Source organism: Cetorhinus maximus, chromosome 4 (genome assembly GCF_964194155.1).
Source record: "Cetorhinus maximus chromosome 4, sCetMax3.hap1.1, whole genome shotgun sequence".
NCBI classification, from domain to species: Eukaryota; Metazoa; Chordata; class Chondrichthyes; order Lamniformes; family Cetorhinidae; genus Cetorhinus; species Cetorhinus maximus.
Genome location: NC_135882.1, coordinates 46,787,666 through 46,807,581, shown reverse-complemented (window position 1 = coordinate 46,807,581; position 19,916 = coordinate 46,787,666). Strand labels below are relative to the sequence as shown.

The window sequence follows — 19,916 nt, the reverse complement described above, 5'->3', positions numbered from 1 at the left end:
GACACGTGAGAAACACCTGACCTACTTACCTAATCCCATTTACCAGCACTTGGCCCATAGCCTTGAATGTTATGACGTGCCAAGTGCTCATCCAGGTACTTTTTAAAGAATATGGGGCAACCCTCCTCCACCCATCCCAGTCAGTACATTCCAGACCGTCACCACCCTCTGGATAAAAAAGTTTATCCTCACATCCCCCCTAAACCTCCTGCCCCTCACCTTGAACTTATGCCCCCTTGTGAGTTTTCTTTATTTTTGCTAATAAATGTTTTAATTTAATATTCAAAATCTCCAAAGGTGATAGTGGACTCTTTACTTCTGGAATCGGTGCACATACCTTTTCGTAATGTGTACAAATTGCAAAATCATTGTGATAGCTTGGCCAAGTTCCCCTTTGGGATTTCGTCAGCCTGGCAATTATCACCTGTCATTTCATAACAAAATTGAGGGCTCTTTGCTTGATTTTTAAAATTTTTTGATTGGCTTGGAGTTGGTGAATCTTAAGGCTACGAGTACGAGAAGGACATTGAACTCAGGAGTTGGTGCTGAAAGATTTTAAAGTGGTTAGTCTGCAAAAATAGCTTTAGCAATTGCTAAGACTTTTCTGGGAGTTGTAACCTTGATTGGTTTACAAACAATAACCAAAGCTCCATTAACAGAATTGGTGGGTAAGTTTCAGTTAGGATTAACTGCAGGGGCGAAGAAAGCAGACATAATTGAAGTAATTAGGCAGTATTTAAAATTGAAAGGGATACTAGAAGCGCCACGTATTCCAAAGGGTGAGTCACTTGAATTGGCTAAGATTCAGTTGCAAATCAAAAAACTTGAATTATAAACGGAAAAAAAGAAAGAGAACAAGCATTTCAAAGGGAGCAAGCAGAAAGGCAAGAGAGAGAAAGAAGTTAGCAATGGAGGAAAGAGAAAAGGAGAGAGAAAGAGAATACCGGCTTAAAAAGCTAGACTTTAAAAAAGAGACCTCAGATGCTGAAGAAGGTTCTGATGGTAAAATGACCACCTTCAACCCAAAACCCGCTGGGGAGACGTTTAAATTTGTACAGGCTCTTCCAAAGTTTGAGGAAAGGGATGTAGAGGCATTCTTTATTTTGTTTGAGAAGATAGCTAAGCCAATGAAATGGCCACAAGAAATCTGGACATTGCTTTTATAGTCTAGGTTGGTAAGTAGAGCTCATGAGGTATATTAATTGCTGTCAGAAGAAGTACCTGATTAATATGATGCAGTAAAAAAAGCTATTCCGATTGCATATGAATTGGTTCCTAAGGCAAATAGGCAGAAATTTAGGAATGTAAGGAAACAACCTAGACGACTTATTACTTTAGGAGAGTAAAACAAATTAATTTTGACCATTGGATATGGGCTTTAAAGGTAGAGACAACATATACAGCTTTTAGAGAAGCAACGCTTTCGGAAGAATTTGGATTCAATTCCTTCAGTAGTTAGAACTCTTGCGGAAGAACAGAGGGTTAAAACGGCAAGGCAAGCAGCAGAGATAGCTGATGATTATGAGCTAGTCCGTAGATCAAAACCTTTTTTCGGTCACCCTTTTAAATCCAAGAAAGATAAAAAGTGGGAAGGTGAAAAGGCGGATAATCAGGAAAAGTGACAGCTGGGAATTCTCAGGAAATTTCTCCTCAGACCAGAAAGGAAGGTACCTTGGGTAGAAGTGACACTCGAAGACTTAAATGGTTCCATTGTAATAAGGTTGGGCACACAAAATCAAAGTGTTGGAGGTTACAGGCAAACCTATTGGAACTCAGAAAAGTTCTGGAAATAAGAGTAATGTGGGTTTAGAGATCTAGAGGCAGGAAAAACCTGTGGTTTGTGTACAGGTGGAGCAGGAAGAATCAGTGATAGCTAAAGAAATGAGAATGTATTCACAATTTACCCAAGGGAGTTCTGAAGGGCAGGCTGCATAAATGTTTAAGGGACACGGGGGCTAGTCAGTCCTTAATGTTATGGGATAGTGCTATTTGTTGCCCAGAGGGGTGTTGCAGGAAAGATTATTGATAAGTGGAATTCATGGAGATACTAAACATATTCCATTGTGTAAGGTAAATTTAAAAAGTAAGTTGAAAACAGGCAAAGTGATTCTTGGAGTAGTGGAAAAAATTCCAATTGCATCGGTTCAGTTTATCCTAAGTAATGATATAGCTGGATCACAAATGCTGGTGATGCCTACTGTGGTTGAGCAGTTTGTGGAGATGCAATCAACAGAGATGTTGCAGAAAGAACACCCTGGATTGTTTCCAGATTATGTGGTAACGAGATCGCAAGCTCACAGGTTGAAACAAGAAGAGGAAGAATCTAAAAGACACAGGGAGGATGCTGACGTCCAGTTAGCTGGATCTGTCTTTGAAAAGATTGTTCAGGAAGAAAAGGTTGAAGAGAATGAGGCTGAAGTGTTTAGCTCATTGAAATTAGTAGAGTTACAGAGGCACTTTAAAGCCTTCCGGACTTAACATTGAGTTCAACAACTTCAGACCATGAACTTCTTCCTCTATCTTCACCCCTTTTTTAATCCCTTTTTAAAAATTTATTTTTATTTTTTATCTACTTATTTTTATTCATTTATTCATTGTTTTATCTCCTTTTTTATTACTTTTTTAACCCCTTTTCTATCCTATTTTCCCCAACCACTGTCCCCTCCCCTAACCCCACCCCCAACAGGGACACCTGTTACTTGTTCCATGTTGTTCTTTCAGAGAGTTCTGACCTTTGTTCTGCTATTAACACATTCTGCTTTCATACCTTTATGCCTTCTTTAGCCCTTACCACTACCATTAACACTGCCTTTGTCTTATTGTTTGTGACATCTTTGTCAATCTCTCCTTAGCCCCCACCTGTCGCTGACCTTCTTTCCAACTTCACCTGCAACCCTGCCCCCTTAAACTGTATAAATTTCTATTTCTATTTAGCTCTGAAGGAGGGTCATACGGACTCAAAACGTTAACTCTGTTTCTCTCTCCACAGATGCTGTCAGACCTACTGAGTTTTTCCAGATTTTTCTGTTTTGATCTCAGACTTCCAGCATCTGCAGTATTTTGCTTTAAGTAAGGAGACCGCTTGATTTGGGAGAAACTAGTAGGTCAAATTTCAGTAACTACTCTCCTGGATTATGTGACAAAATTCAGAGAAAGCATGTGATTTAGCTAAGGAACATTTAAAGATATCACAGCAAATGATGAAGACAAGTGCAGGTAAGAGGGCAAAAGCTCATAGTTTTGTTGCTGGAGAAAAGGTGTTAGCCTTGTTGCCAGTATCAGGCGAACCATTAAGGACAAGGTTTATTTGGCCTTACAGGATTGTAAAGAGACTGAGTGAAGTAAATTACTTAATAAATACGACAGAGAAGAAAGAACGAGAAGGCATATCATGTAAATATGCTTAAAAAATACTTTGACAGGGAAGATAACCAAATGGTATTAGTTATGGTACATAAGGAAAGGGAGGTAGAAATGAAGAATTCTGGGAGTTACCTTTCCCAGAATATAAAAATCTTTCATGTTGTCATTGTGGCCAGCACATTCAGGAAAATATAGTGAATAACTTTGCCTTATTTATTTACGATTTTGCCCGTTGAAATTCTTCCGGTCATGTCTCTTGGAAATTCAAACAGCTAACGCTTCACTCCCTCCTTCCCTCCTTATCTCCTAATGCAAATTCCCATTCATACTGTATCTACTGGGATCTCACCTTAGCTTGCCCACAGAATCACAGAGTGCAGAAGAGGTCCTTTGGCCCACCGAGTCTGCACTGACACGTGAGAAACACCTGACCTACCTACCTAACCCCATTTACCAGCACTTGGCCCATAGCCTTGAATGTTATGACGTGCCAAGTGCTCATCCAGGTACTTTTTAAAGGATGTGAGGCAACCCGCCTCCACTACCCTCCCAGGCATTGCATTCCAGACCGTCACCACCCTCTGGGTAAAAAAGTTTTTCCTCACATCCCCCTAAACCTCCTGCCCCTCATCTTGAACTTATGTCTCCTCGTGACTGACCTTTCAACTAAGGGGAACAGCTGCTCCCTATCCACCCTGTCCATGCCCCTCATAATCTTGTACACCTCGATCAGGTTGCCCCTCAGTCTTCTCTGCTCGAACTAAAACAGCCCAAGTCTATCCAACCTCTCTTCATAAATTAAATGTTTCATCCCAGGCAACATTCTGGTGAATCTCCTCTGCACTCCCTCCAGTGCAATCACATCCTTCCTATAATGTGGTGACCAGAACTGCACACAGTACTCCAGCTGTGGCCTCACCAAGGTTCTATACAACTCCAACATGACCTCCCTACTTTTGTAATCTATGCCTCGATTGACAAAGGCATGTGTCCCGTATGCCTTTTCACCACCTCACTAACATGCCCCTCCACCTTCAGAGATCTATGGACAAACATGCCAAGGTCCCTTTGTTCCTCAAAACTTCCTAGTGTCATGCCGTTCATTGAATACTTCCTTATCAAATTACTCCTTCCAAAGTGTATCACCTCACACTTTTCAGGATTAAATTCCATCTGCCACTTATCTGCCCATTTGACCACCCTGTCTATATCTTCCTGTAGCCCAAGACACTCAACTTCACTATTAACCACCCGGCCAATCTTTGTGTCATCCGCAAAGTTACTAATCCTACCCCCTACATAGTCATCTATGTCGTTTATATAAATGACAAATAATAGAGGACCCAGCACAGATCCCTGTGGTACGCCACTGGACACTGGCTTCCAGTCACTAAAGCATCCAATTTTGAATCCACCTTCTCAGATTACCCTGTATCCCATGTGCATTTGCCTTCTTTATAAGTCTCCCATGTGGGACCTTGCCAAAGGCTTTGCTGAAATCCATATAAACTACATCACTGGCCTACCCTCATCTACACACCTGGTCACCTTCTCAAAAAATTCAATCAAATTTGTTAGGCATGACCTCCCTCTGACAAAGCCATGCTGACTATCCCTGATCAAACCTTGCCTCTCCAAGTGGAGATAGGTTCTCTCCTTCAGAATTTTCTCCAATAGTTTCCCTACCACTGACGTGAGACTCACTGGCCTGTAGTTCCCTGGCTTATCTCTACAACCCTTCTTAAATAGCAGAACTACATTAGCTGTTCTCCAGTCCTCTGGCACCTCACCCATGGCCAGAGAGGAATTAAAAATTTGGGTCAGAGCCCCTGCGATCTCCTCCCTTGCCTCCCTCAGCAGTCTGGGACACAAATCATCTGGACCTGGAGATTTGTCCACTTTTAAGCCTGTCAACACCTCCAATACCTTGTCAATCTCTATATCAATTTGCTTAAGAACCTCGCAGTCTCTCTCCCCAAGTTCAATACCTTCATCCTCATTCTCTTGGGTGAAGACGGATGTGAAGTATTCATTCAACACTCTCGGAATGTCCTCTGGCTTCACCCATAGATTGCCTCCTTTGTCCCTTATGGGCCCTATTCTTTCCCTGGTTATCCTCTTCCCATTGATATAGAATACCTTGGGATTTTCCCTACTTTTACCAGCCAGAGCTTTCTCATATCCCCTCTTTGCTCTCCTAATTGCTTTCTTGAGCTCCACCCTGCACTTTCTGTACTCCACTAATGCCTCCGCTGATTTGCTCCCCTTGTACCTGCTAAAAGCCTCTCTTTTCCTTCTCATCATAACCTGAATATCTCTGGCCATCCATGGTTCTCTGGGCTTGTTACTCCTTCCTATCACCCTAGAGGGAACATGTTGAGCCTGTACTCTCTCCATTTCCTTTTTGAACGCCCCATCTCCACTTCAAAATGCCTGCTGTTACACCTAATCCATTTAATGATTTAAACTTTGCAGTCTGACTGCCTTCGGTTTAATTAAATTAGTCGCGCACACACACCTACCCACCCACCCCTCACAAGCTTGCTTCAGTATCCCATAGTAATATTAGGAAAAACTGAAATTTCCTTTACAAAGTGTAAATGAGCCACTCTGTGAGCTCGACTGATAATCTTAAATTGGCTGTCAGTGTAATTCTTAGCACAATCAGGATGGTTTAGCAAGTGCTGCCCAATCGCGGAATCACATCCAAAGTTGGACACTATGTTTTGATTTTTGGAAGCACAGGTTGGTTGGGCAGCTCCATGCCTCAGGGAGATTATGCAGTGCTCGGTTGCATGTGTGCACAAAGTTCACGCTTGCCCCGCTCGTCGTCCTCCCCGCCCCCCCCCACACCCCGCACAGGCAGCGATGAACGCTGCCGCTTGCGTTTCATGCTGGGCAGGCCTTAATTGGCCCACCAGTGTGAAATCGCGGTGCAGTGCCGATCGCGGACGGCGGGCGACCTCCCAACCGCCCCCACCAATTCAGCACGCCAAGGGCAACATTCTGCTCATAGTGAAACAATGGGAATTTACATTCAAAGGGGAAAATATGTATAAAGGAGCGAACGGTCGGTGTAAGGGCTGGCATTTTAAGATCTAACATAAGTGTGAAAAGCCTCCAGCATCTAAGCCTCAAGCTGCTGCCTACAAGGAACCGAAGTTAAGAAAAACTCACCTTGAATTCTACTGTCCAGGGTATCTTGGTACTTCGCCTGGGTATTTTAAAATCTATGTGTCTTACTATTGCCTTAATGGAGGTGTAACTGGGAGTTAGATTAACTAGGGAAGCTAGGAGTTATCATAGTAGTCATTTGTAAACCCATGTATGTGCTTAAAATCATTTTTTGTTATTAATAAAGGTTTAATTTAGCTTTGTAAAAAACCTATAAGACTCGGTGGTCTTATTACTACTGAATTCAAGGCACACATCTCGAAATATATATAAATTGCAAAACAGTCGTGGCAGTTGTTTCAAGTTTCCCTTTGGGATTTGAGCAGCTCAGCATTTACCATCTGCTGTGTCATAACAGAAGCCGTTATCCCACAGCATGGCTTTGATGCGCCCTTTTACAGCATCAGGTTTGCATGGTGAGCAAAATGGCTTAGGCCCTATTTACGAGGTTGCCAATATAGCCAATCTTACAGAATGTTAAACTGTAGTAATCCCAACGCATATATTGACCTGTGGAAGTGGGCTTCCGGTAGTCATTAATAGAGAGCCCATTGGCAGATTTCTCAACTGGCACATCGAGGAAAGGGAGCTCATTTGACTGCTCCATTTCAAAGGTGAATTTGAGCACAGGATGGAGCCACTTAAGGTGTGTAAGGAAATTCTTACATACAGCTGCAGATTCAAATATAGCAAATGTATTATCTACATATTGGAAATATGCAAGGGGTAGAAGGTTAGGTGTCATTCCATTGAAAACACATTTCTTGTGCAAACTGACAAAGGTGTTTGCAAGAGTTGGGCCTAGAGGGGATCCCATGGCAACAACATCTATTTGAGCATACATGGCGTCATTAAAACTGAACTCAACTGCATGAGTTTTTGAGTTCATAAGTTCAGTGAATACAGATTCTGAGAAAGGTGGCAAGTCTAGATCACCATGATATAGTGACATGGTGCAAATGTTTAGTTCTTCCTTGAGTGGTACATAGCCAAGATAGAAGCTACATATATTCACGTACAGCACCCTGTCCTTTGCAGACAGAAGGAACATGAAGGAATAAGAGGAGGTAGAGGGTCTGCAAGTGAATGGGAAAAAATTTGGCATATGGATATGTGGGTAAATGGGAATTTCTTCACTTTGGCAGGAAGAAAAATAAGTATAGAATTTAAATGGAGAAAGATGCAAACGTTTGTGGTACAGAAGGACCTGAGTGTGCTGGTACATCACAGAATCTTTACACTGCAGAAGGAGGCCATTTGACTCATCGAGTCTGCACTGGCTCTGTGAAAGAGCATTCTACCTAGTCCCACTCCCCTGCCTTACCCCTGTAACCTTGCACATTCTTTCTTTTCAGATAGTAATCCAATCCCCTTTTGAATACCTTGATCAAACCTGCCTCCGCCACCCTTCAGTAAGTTCGTTCCAGACTCCAACCACCCTCTGGGTGAAAACGTTTTTCCTCACATCGCCACTACTCCTTTGAATCTGTGCCCTCTAGTTCTTGATGCTCTCTTGAATTGGGAATAGTTTCTCACTATTTGCCCTGTCCATACCCGTCAGAATCTTGAATACCTCTATCAAGCCTCCTCTCAGCCTTCTTTTCTCCAAGGAAAACAGTTCCAGCCTCTCCAATCTTCCTCATAGCTACAGTTCTTTATCCCTGGAATCATTATTGTGAATCTCCCCTGTACTCTCTCCAATGCATTCGCATCCTTCCTCAAGTGTGGCACACAGAACTGGATGCAGTACATCAGGTGAGGTCTAACTAGTGTTTTATACAAATTAATCATGACCTCCTTACTCAATGCCACTATTAATAAAGTCTAAGATACTATGTGCGTTATTAACTGCTCTCTCAACATGCCCTGCCATCTTCAATGACTTACGTATGTATACACCGAAGTCCCTCTGTTCCTGCACCTCTTTTAGAGTTTCTTCTTTTATTTTATAATGTCCCTCCATATTCTACATGTCAAAATGAATCACCTCACACTTCTCTGCATTGAACTTCATCTGCCACTTATCAGCCTAATCCACCAACATGTTTATGTCCTTTTGAAGTCCAAGACTGCCCTCATCGCAGTTGACAACATTTCCAATCTTCGTATCATCTGCAAATTTTGAAATCATGCTCTGAACACCACAGTCTAGGTCATTAATATATATCAGGAAGAGCAAGGGTTCCAACACTGACCCCTGGGGAACTCCACTACAAACCTTCCAACAATCTGAAAAACAACCATTTATCACTACTCTCTATTTCCTGTCACTTAGCCAATTTCTTATCCAAGTGCCTATTTTCCCTTTTATTCCATGACCTAGAATTCTGCTCACAAGTCAGTTGTGTGGCACTGTATCAAATGCCTTTTGAGAATCCATATACACCACATCAGCAGCATTTCCCTTATCAACCTTCTCTGTTACCTCCACAAAAAATTCCAGCAACTTAGTGAAACATGATTTTCCCTTATTGAATCCATGCTGGCTTTCCTTAATTCTTCTGCGCTAGTCTAAATGACTATTGATTTTGTCCTGAACTATAGTTTCCAGAAAGTTTCCCTACCAATTAAGTCAAACTGACTGGCCTGTAGTTACCAGCTTTATCCTTGCGCCCCTTTTTAAACAAGGGTGTAACATTCGCAATTCTCCAGTCCTCTGGCACCACCCCTGTGCCTACGGAAGATTGGAAGTTTATCACTAGTGCCTCTGTAATTTACACTCTCATTTCCCTCAACACCCTTCGATATATCTCATCCAGTCCTAGTACCTTATCTATTTTGAGTAAAGATAGCTTTTCTAACAACTCCTCCTCAATTGTAAATTCTTCTAGTGTACCAGTTATCTCCTCGCTCACCTTGGCCGGGGTAGCATTTTCTTCCTTTGTAAAGACAGATGCAAAGTACTCATTTAATACCTCCGCTATTTCTCCTGCCTCCAAGTGCAAGTCCCTTTTTTGTCCCTAATTGGCCTATTCTTTCTTTTAGCACCCTTTTATTATTTAAATGCTTATAGAAGACCTTGGGATTCCCTTTTATGTTAGATGCTGGTCTCTTTTCATGCTTGCTCCTTGCTTTTCTTATTAGTTTTCTCACTTCTCCTCTGGTCCTTCTGTATTGAGCCTGATCATTGTATTTTCTACCTGACACCTGTCATACGATCCTTTTCATCTTCACCTCTATCTCTCTCGCCATTCAGTTAATTATTCTGGTTTGGATTGATCCTTGTCCTTCTCCATGGGCAACCTAAACCTTATGATACAATTGTCACTATCCCCTAAATGCTCTGCCACTGATATCTGATCCACTTGGGCCAACTCATTTCCCAGAACCAGGCCCAACAGTGCCTGTCCTCTCATTGGATCAGAAACATACTGCTGCAGAAACTTATCTTGAACACATTCTAAGAACTCTCAGCCCTCTTGTCCCTTTGCACTATGTCTATCCAGTCTATATTTGGATATTTGACATCCGTCATTATATTACTCTATAATTCCTCTAGTGATTTAGTAATTTCTAGTGAATTTGTTTCTTTACTTCCCTTCCACTGGTCTTTATACTACCCCAATCAATGTTATTGCACCTTTTTCATTCCTTACCAGAGCGATTCCACCCTTGACCTCTCTGGAACATCCTCTCTCTCCACTACTGTAATGCCATCTATAATCAGTACTGCCACTGCACCCTCCCTTTTCTTTCCTTCCTGTCTCTCCTAAACACCTTGTATCCAGGAATATTTAATGCCCAGTCCTACCCTTCTTTGAGTCAAGTCTTTGCTATGGCAATAATATCATAATTACATTTGTCAACCTGTACCTGTAGTTCACCAACCTTATTAACCACACTCTGTGCATTCACATACATGTACACTAACCCTGATTTAGGGTTTTTTACTTTCTGATCCCAATGCCTCAGAAATCTAAAGCCCTCCCTCCTACTCCATTTCTCCAGCCACGAGTTGAACTGCTCAATCTTCTTATTCTTATGTTCACCAGGACGTGGCACTGGGAGTAATCCTGTGATTACTGCTCTTGAGGTTCTGCTTTTTAATTCCCTTCCTAGCTTCCTCAAACCTGCTTTCAGGACCTCATCCCTTTTCCTGCCTATTTCACTGGTCCTAATGTGGACCATGACATGTGTCTGTTCACCCTCTCCCAAAAGAATGTCCTGCAGCCACTCTGTGACATCCTTGACCTTGGCACCAGCAAGGCAGCATACCATCCTGGAGTGGCATCTATGGCCACAGAAGCACCTGTCTGCTCCCCTAACTATGGAATCCCCTACCACTATAGCACTTCCACTCTTCCTCTTCCCCTCCTGTGCAGCTGAGCCACCTGTGGTGTCACAAACTTGCACTTGCTACAGTTCTGTGAGGGACCATCTGACCCACCGCTATCCAAAATGGAAAAGTGGTTAGAGAGTGAGATAGCCTCAGGGGATTCCTGCACTCCCTGCTTGTTTCCCTTAGATACTCTGGCAGTCACCCATTCCCTCTCTGCCTGTGTATTTCTTAACTGTTATGTGACTACCTCTCTAAACGTGCTATCCACATAATCATCAGCCTTGCGGATGCACCACAGTGAGTCCAGCCGCTGCTCAAGTTCCGCAACCTGGAGCTCAGGTTTCTACAGCTGGTGACACTTCCTCTAGATGTAGTCATCGAGAGCACTTTGTGCCTGCATGACATCCCACATGGCCAAGCTGCACTGACATACCTTAGACTTCATATAAAGTGTTTACTACAGTGTGATGTATATCATAACTCGCCTGTTACTCACCAATCATCTCCACTGTGTCGAGTCGGAAAGGCCTACACTTATCAACTAATCCACTTAATGGATTCCTGTGATATCACTTTTAGATTTTATCTGTAAATTCATGGCTCACTCTCTCCACTGCTTTATGGGCTCTCTCTCTCTCTCTCTCTCTCCAAACTCCCGCTGCTTTATGGGCTCTCTCTCTCTCTCTGAACTCCCGCTGCTCATATGGGCTCTCTCTCTTCGAACTCCCACTGCTTTACAGGCAACCAGTGAACTCTCGGCTTTCCTGTGATGTCACTGTTTACTTTTTTTTCCTACAAACCTGGCGTTCTAGAGCTGAAGCAGCTGTCCCCGGTATGCTCTCCAACCAAGTTCGCTCTCTGCCTCTCTCCTGGGTAAATGTAGGCCCCAAACCCCACTCTTTCCTCATATTTTGCTGTCCCCAGCGCGTTCTCCAAACATGTTCGCCTCCACAAGATTCTGCCCTTAATGTCAGCACCTCATTGATCTTATCCCTTATGTCTGTTAGTATTCTAGGATAAATACCACTCCTGTTCCTCTTAGCCACACAAGGAAAGTGAAAAAATAATAGTTAAAAGGTTAGCTTTTTAGTGAACTGTATGCCTGCTCAAAAGACGAGGTAAAAATAGAAAGCTAAGGGAAGGGAATGGGGCGGGTATGTCTCCCAGATGATTTTAACTGCCCTCTCAACAACTGGTTGCCGCTGTGTGATCAGGGCTAAAATTATCCCTTGTATCTTTTGAATGTGCCAATTGCTAAATATTATTCCACTCAATTAATTCTGGATCATTTCTTTACATCACACCACCAAAGCAATTCAACGAGGGTTTTAACGATCAAATTAAACTTGGATTAAATTTGTTTTAATGAGAATGACACCTCAAGCACATTATGTGTTGTTCAGTTGATGACCTTTTATTTTTGGGACCCTTAATCACTGAATTAAGATACTGAGTTCATTGAAACTAAAGCTTTGGCATGGCCTTTAGCTGTACAGTGGAATTTCAAAGTTGATTGGTAGTAAAGTTGTCTTTATATTTTAGTGATATGGCACTTTAAATTGCTTTTAATAATAGTTTCAGCTCCAAGTCCATAATAGTTAAAATTTGACAGGTTTGGGTAGATTTGCTGCTTCTGGGTTCCTGAGCACCTGTGAACACAGAAAAATTTGGGGGTTGGGTGGTAGGAGGGAATTAATGGGTGCAGAACACACCCCCACAACAAGGCCCTCTTCCATCTTCCCTGCCTGAGCCCACAACCACAGGTATAGGAGCACAAAGCTCTGACTAGAAAGTGGGGATGTTCTTGATGTTCAAGAATATTTTATGGGTTACTATGGTAAGCAATTACTCTGTATTGGTGTGAAATTTTTACTTAGTTTCAAATGTTCAGATGCTTTTTTTTATCAGTTTGAAACATAATTATATTCTTCAGTGGGAGGGTTTCTGATTTGGTAGTCTTCCCCCTCCAATTTATAAAGCATTGAGTTTAATCATAAGTAAGTAACACTTTTATTTAACCTACTTTCAGCTTCTGTTTTTTGAGTTCATGTTTAATACACAAGGTTGATCATTTACAGTTTTACACTTGGCTGGGTCTCATTAAAATTATATCTACCTAAATTCTTCAATAAAAATCCTAAAATTCTACAATGTTTCTGCAGGAAAACAAGCATTTCATTCATCAAGTCTTTTCCTCCCCATGTAGCCAACCAGTTTAATTCCACCCTCCTTGGACACGCCTCTTTTAATGTCTTTTTCAAGCAATTAGCTAATTTACTATTTGATAGTACTTATGGGTTTAGCCTCAGCAATGGTTTGTGGCAGAGAATTCCGCATTCGAACCATGTAAAGATGTTTTGTCTAATCTTCCTCTTTAATTTCCTCTGGTTGTTTGAGCCCTGTCATTAATCCCATGGTAACAAGATGAAATAATTGACCCTATGATAAACTTCTAGCAATTCTTTTCTTTTCAGTTTCAAGCCAAGGAAATTTAATCAGTGATGAGAAAGTAGTTTTCAATAATGAATGCAGGATTTAAAAAAAAATGCATTCTGCTCACTGTTGTTTGTTATTTCTTTTGTTTCAATCAGGTTGCTTGCCTTAGCCACATCGCGGCAAATTATCTCACTGGTAGAAAGGAAGCAAAACGGTGGGGGACTGCACATGAGAGCATTGTTCCTTACCAGGTGAGTAGTTTATATGTTATCTCTTAGTGGAAGAAATTCTTCAAAAGTGGCTATTAAGCAAAAAAATCAGAATATTAAAGTTTATGACAATCAACTTAAATGCTTTTATGATTTTAAGATGAGGGCATGTTCCTTTTATGATAATATGAAAGACTGGTAAAAGTTAAAGGTGGCAGTAATGTGAGATCATCAGTGTTTTTCAACAGTGCTTTAAAGATACAATCTTAGGAATCAACTTTTTCAAATGATCAATTTAACAAAAATGCTGGAAACATGTAGCAGGTCAATCAGCATCCGTGTTTTAATGTGCTCAATACTCCATATATATTATTCATTATTTTGTTTATTTGCCTACTGTGGAGTAAACCAGAATAAGAACAGCTCTTTTTGCGTTAAATGTGTTTCAAACCTATTCCTCAGACCTTTTCTTTTTACTGTTATATAGAATGCCCTTTGTCTCTTCAATTCACCCTGATTCAACCAATAATGGTGCCCAACCTGAACTGTAGGTCCCTATGTTAACTCTGGAAATGCCATTTATCCACATTCACCATTCAAGGCTTGGATTAATGGGTTAAAAAAGGTGGTGATCGTGGAGTGAATCAGCCATCCATTATCGTACCGACCCGATTTTCATTGCATTGTTTTGATAGAATGAAAACTGTCCAGGTTCTAAAGAGTCAGACAACCCACTCCACCCAGGCAGTGAAGACAAAAAAAATAACGTAAGATCATTGAGAAATGGGGGATATTGTGTTATTCTGTGAAAAGGCTTTATGTGTGTGTGTGAGAGAGATTTAATTAAGCTGGGCAGAGATTAATAGGAGACAGGTTGTCTGCGGGTTTAAGACATAAAAAAGATAGAGGTGTTAGGTCTGAGGTACAAGTAAATAGGTTGGATATAACATTTGCATTTTTAGATAAGTTGAGAGTTTGTTTGAATATCAAAGAGGAGTCAGGGGTACCAAGAAACATGTTTGTATCTTGCAGGAGTTCCATAGGTAAATAGAAGGGGGGTATTATATTTTTTTGACCCGAAAGCAAAGACAAGATGGAAACATGGACGATCTTATATTTGGAAGGATTTGAGTTTCAAAGAGATGTGAAAACAATGGAACCTGAAATGAAAGGGATAAAAGGTATTTTAAAGTTACTGTGGAGAGCTTAAGGGGTGCCGTAGCTGTTTGAGCTGGAGCTGTGGCTGAGAAAAGATGTAGGTTTGAATCAGCCATCCAGTTAAGCCAAAAAAGTCTTGGGCTGCAACAAACAGTTTTTTTCTGAAGTTTGGATTTCACAACAGTGGGAGAGGGCTGAAAGGTCATGTGGTATCCCTCAATTAAAGCTACAGCAGTTTGCCTTGGGTAAGATTACTAGATTTTTTTATAGTTAAACACCTGTTGCCTGGATGGTGTTCACTTGTGGATTGGGGCGCTGTTTTGTAAGACTAACCTTAATTGTGCAACTGTAGTCTTATGTGCTTAAGTTTTCTTTTATTCTTGTTAATAAAACTTTTTCCTTTAATTTAATAAATCCCAGAAGTGTTACCGGACATCTTACTGCTAAAATAAGTACATACCATTCTCATTTTCACAATACAAGGAAAAAGGGCCTGGCCCATAAGCCAAGATTCCCTCTGGGATTTGGTTTACGCAGCAATTAACATCGGCTGTGACCATAACAATCATAAGAAATCAAAACAGGAATAGGTTATTTGGCCCAACAAGCCTGCTCTGCCATTCGATAACATCATGGCTGATCAGATTGTGACCTCAACTGCACTTCCCTGCCTTCCCCCTTCCATAACCTTTAACTCCCTTTTCGATCAAAAATCTGCCTCACTGAGCCTTGAATATATTTAATGACCCAGCCTCAACTACTCTCAATGGAAGGGAATTCCAAAGACCAATGACCCTCCGAGAGAAGAAATTCCTCTTCATCTCTGTCTTAAATCGGCGACACCTTAGTTTTAAGTTGTGCCCCCTAGTTCTAGATTCTTCCACGAGAGGAAAAATCCCCCCAGCATTGACCCTCTCAAGTCCCCTCAGAATCTTATGTTTCAATAAGATCACCTCTCAATCTTCTAAACTTCAAGGTCCAACCTGCTCTTCCTTTCCTTATGAGACAATCTTTCATCTCAGAAATCAGCTTAGTGAACCTTCTTTGAACTGCTTCCAATGCAAGTGTATCGCTCCTTAAGTAAGGAGGTCAAAACTGTACACAGTGGTCCAGGTGCAATTTCACCAATGCCCTGTACAGCTGTTCCCTACTTTTATACTCCAGCCACCTTCCCATAAAGACCAACATTCATTTTGAATTCCTACTTATTTATCATACCTGCATGCTTAACTTTCGTGATTCATGTACAGGGACACCCAGATCACTTTGTACAGCAGAATTTTGCAGTCTCTTTCCATTTAAATAATATTCTGCTTTTCTATTCCTGCCAAAGTGGATAGTCTCACATTTTTCCACATTATACTCCATCTGCTTTTTTTTAATCCTATCTACATTGCTTTGCAGACCGTATCCTCCTTAAAGCTTGCTTTCCTACCTATCTTAGTATCATCAGCAAATTTGGCTTCAATACAGTTTGTCCCTTCATCCAAGTCATTAATTTAGATTGTAAATATTTGAGGCCCCAGCACTGATCCATGTGGCACTCCTTTAGTTACAGTTTCCCAACCTGAAGATTCATCTTTTTAGTTAGTTAATCCTCTATCCATGCTCGCATATCACCCAAACACCACAAGCTCTTATCTTGTGCAGTAACCTTTTATGCGGCACTTTATTGGTACCAACGCCTTTTGGAAATCCAAATACACTACATCTACTGATTCCCCTTCATCCACCCTGCTTGCTGCATCCTCAAAGAACTCAAAGAATTAATTTATCAAACATGATTTCCCTCTCACAAAATCATGTTGACTCTACCTGTACGTTATGAGTTTATAAATGTATGCCATTACCTCCTTTATAATGGATTCTAGCATTTTCCCAGTGACAGATATTAGGCTAACTGGTCTATAGTTTCCTGTTTTCTTGCTCCCTCCTTTCTTGAATAGTGGTGTTAGATTTGCAGTTTTCCAATCCGCTGGGATCTTTTCAGAATCTAGAGAATTTTGGAAGATTGCAACAAATGCATCCACTATCCTTGCAGCCACTTCCTTTAAGACCCTAGGACACAAGCCATCAGGTCTAGGGCACTTGTTAGCCTTTAGTCCCATTAGTTTTACGAGTACTTTTTCTTCTAGTGTTCATAATTGTTTTAAATTCCTCTCTCTTTTGCCTTCTGCTTTTCTCCTGTTCTTGGGTTGCTTTTTAGGTCTTCTAATGTGAAGACAGATACAAAATACTTGTTCAGTCTGCCATTTCCTTGTTTCCCATTATTGATTCTCCAGTCTAGCCCTCTAAAGAACTAATGCTCACCGTAGCTACCCTTTTGTTTTTTATGTACACATAGAAGCTTTTACTGCCTGTTTTTATATTTCTTGCTAATTTTCTCTCATACTCCTCTTTATTATTCATTTAGTCATCCTTTGCTGGTTTCTAAATTTTTCCTAATCTTCTGGGTTATCCCTTATCTGTGCAGCATTGTACATGTTTTCTTTCAATTTGTACCATCCTTAACTTTCATAGTTAGCCACAGATGGTGCAGCCTTCTTGTAGTATATTTCTTTCTCAGTGGAATGTACCTTTGTTAAGAATTATGAAATATCTCCTTAAATGTCTGCCACTGCTTCTCTACCATCTTATGCTTTAACCTATTTTCCCATTCCAATTTAGCCAACTCTGACTCCATGCCCTTGTAATTGCCTTTATATAAGTTTGAGACACTAGTTTCAGACCCAAATTTCTCACCCTCAAACTGAATGTGAAATTCCATCACGATATGATCAGTCTTACTACTATGAGGTGATTAATTAATCCTGTCTCATCATAGATTACAAGGTCTAAAATAACCTGTTCCCTGGTTGGTTGCAGAATGTATTATTGTAAGAAACTGTCCAAAATGCACTCTATGAATTCATCTTCCAGGCTACTTTAACCAGTTTGATTCATCCAACCTATATGAAGATTGCTATCTCCTATGATTAGTATAATACCTTTCTTTCAATCCCCCATTATTTCTTGATTTATACTCTGTCCTGTAGATATTGTCATGGGGCCTTTAAGCAACTCCCACCAGTGACCTCTTTCCTTTGCTATTTCGTATCTCCACCCAAACTAATTCTACATTTTGATCCTCTGATCCAGGATCATTTCTCACTCCTGTACTAATCTCATCCTTTATTAACAGAGCCACCCTACCTGCTTTTTTTTTTTCTTCCTCTCATTCTGAAATGTCAAATACCCTTTAATATTCAGGTCTCAGGCGTGATCACTTTGCAATCATGTCTCTGTGATGGCTAGCATATCATACTCATTTACTTCTATTTGTGCTATTAATTCACCCATCTTCTTATGAATGCTATGTGTATTCAGATAAAGAGCCTTTAATTCTGCCTTTTTACTATTTTTCCCTAGCCTGGTGCACTATTCACTGGTGCACTTTATGTTTGTATACTCTGTCCCTTCCTGTCACACTCTGATTATCATTACCTATATTGCTACCCGGCACTATTGTCTAAACTTTCACTTTAACTTTCAAATGTCCCCACACATGAACCCTCCACCCCTGTATTTAGTTTAAAGCCCTCTCTACAGCCCTGGTTATGTGATTCATCAGTACACTGGTTCCAGCGCAGTTCATTTGAAGGCCGTTCCAACGGTACAGCTCTTTCTCTTCCCAGTAAAGGTGCCAATGCCCCATGATTTGAAATCCATTTCTCCCATACCAATCTTTGAGCCATGCATTTAACTGTCTAATCTTATTTACCCTAGACAATTTGCTTGTGGCTCAGATAGTAATCCAAGATATCCACATGCTTTTTCTCATCCAGATGTAACAGTGCCGTGATTTCCACCATGGGCAGAGAAAGGAAGCACGTCCTGAATCCACCCTAGCCAGAACGGGAATTGAACCCCGTGCTGTTGGCACCAATCTGATCCACACTGGCCATCCAGCCACCCAAGCCAACTGGCCTCCCAAGGAGTACAAGTTGCTGTGGCAACATACACTTTTACATGCATGTTATAGCTTGGAGGTATGGATAGTGATGGTAGAGGCTCCAATCTATTTTCACCAAATGGTTGACCAGGAATCTGTGTCATTCTTATTGCCTGCCATTGATGTATGTTGGAAGGATTTATAAGTTGATACTCAACCTGTGTTGGCCACATTATGAACTTAACTTCCCTGGCTATCGATCCTGGAGTGGGATTTGAACCTGGAGCTTCTGGCTGAGAGGCACTGCGCCACAACTCCTCCCCCCTGATGCCACATGCCGGTACAAATGATCCAAGCGTTTGTCACAAAGTTAGACATTTAATGGATGATGCCAGGATGCTTAAATAGTGACTGCTCGTATGGATATATATGTATATCAAAAGATATGTTTTGTGCTAGACCATTAAAAATGTAACGTCTGATAAGGCTGTTCATAGGGACATAATAGGAGCAGGAGTAAGCCACACGGCCTATCAAGCCTGGTCCACCATTCACCAAGATCATGACTGATCTGATCTTGGCCACAACTCCACTTCCCCCCCCCTTCCCCTGTTCTCCATAACCCTTGACTCCCTTGTAGCTCTAGGATATGTTTATCTTAGCCTTGAATATATTCAATTATTTAGGCTCCACAGCTCTTTGGGGTACAGCTTTCCAAAGATTCATGACCCTCTGAGAGAAACAATTTCTCCTCATATCCATCTAAAATGGGCGACCCCTTATTCTGAAACAATGCTCCCTAGATCTGACTAAATGATCTGCTGACATATTAAAACAAAATAAGCATCTAATTTGAGTGAGCCTATTATCATATTCTAACCTTTTTTTCTGCAGATGCTTTTGATTGAAACATTTATGATGATAATTTAGATGTGCAGTCGACGTGGAACATGGAAGCATTGTGAACTGTGAGAAGGATAGTAGTAGACTTAAAGAGGACATAAACAGCAATACCAGAAACATGATGAAATTTAATGCAGAGAACCACGAAAAAATGCATTTTCGTAGGGAAAATGAGCAGAGGCAATATAAAATAAAGGATATAATTCTAAAAGGGGTGTAGGAGCAGAAGAACCTGTGGGTATATGTGCACAAATTGTTGAAACTGGCAGGGCAGATTGAAAAAGTGGTTAATGAGGCATATGGGATCCTGGGATTTATAAATAGAGACATAGGCCTGGATTTTCATGCCTCTGTCCTTTTTTTATTCATTCACGGGATGTGGGCTTTGCTGACTGGGCCAGCATTTATTGCCCATCCTAGTTGCCTTTGAGAAGGCGGTGGTGAGCTGCGTTCTTGAACCGCT

At 41.1% G+C, this 19,916-nt stretch overlaps 1 protein-coding gene across 5 annotated transcripts in view; it reads left to right on the top strand.

Annotated features, from left to right (window-relative positions):
• Positions 1 to 19,916, top strand: part of sugct (succinyl-CoA:glutarate-CoA transferase) — a 596,483-nt gene that overhangs the window by 179,453 nt on the left and 397,114 nt on the right. For all 5 annotated transcript variants that reach the window (XM_078540132.1, XM_078540128.1, XM_078540131.1 and 2 more), the window contains exon 9: positions 13,408 to 13,503. In XM_078540132.1, coding sequence (XP_078396258.1) covers positions 13,408 to 13,503 — 96 coding nt within the window. The remainder of the gene's footprint in view (positions 1 to 13,407; positions 13,504 to 19,916) is intronic.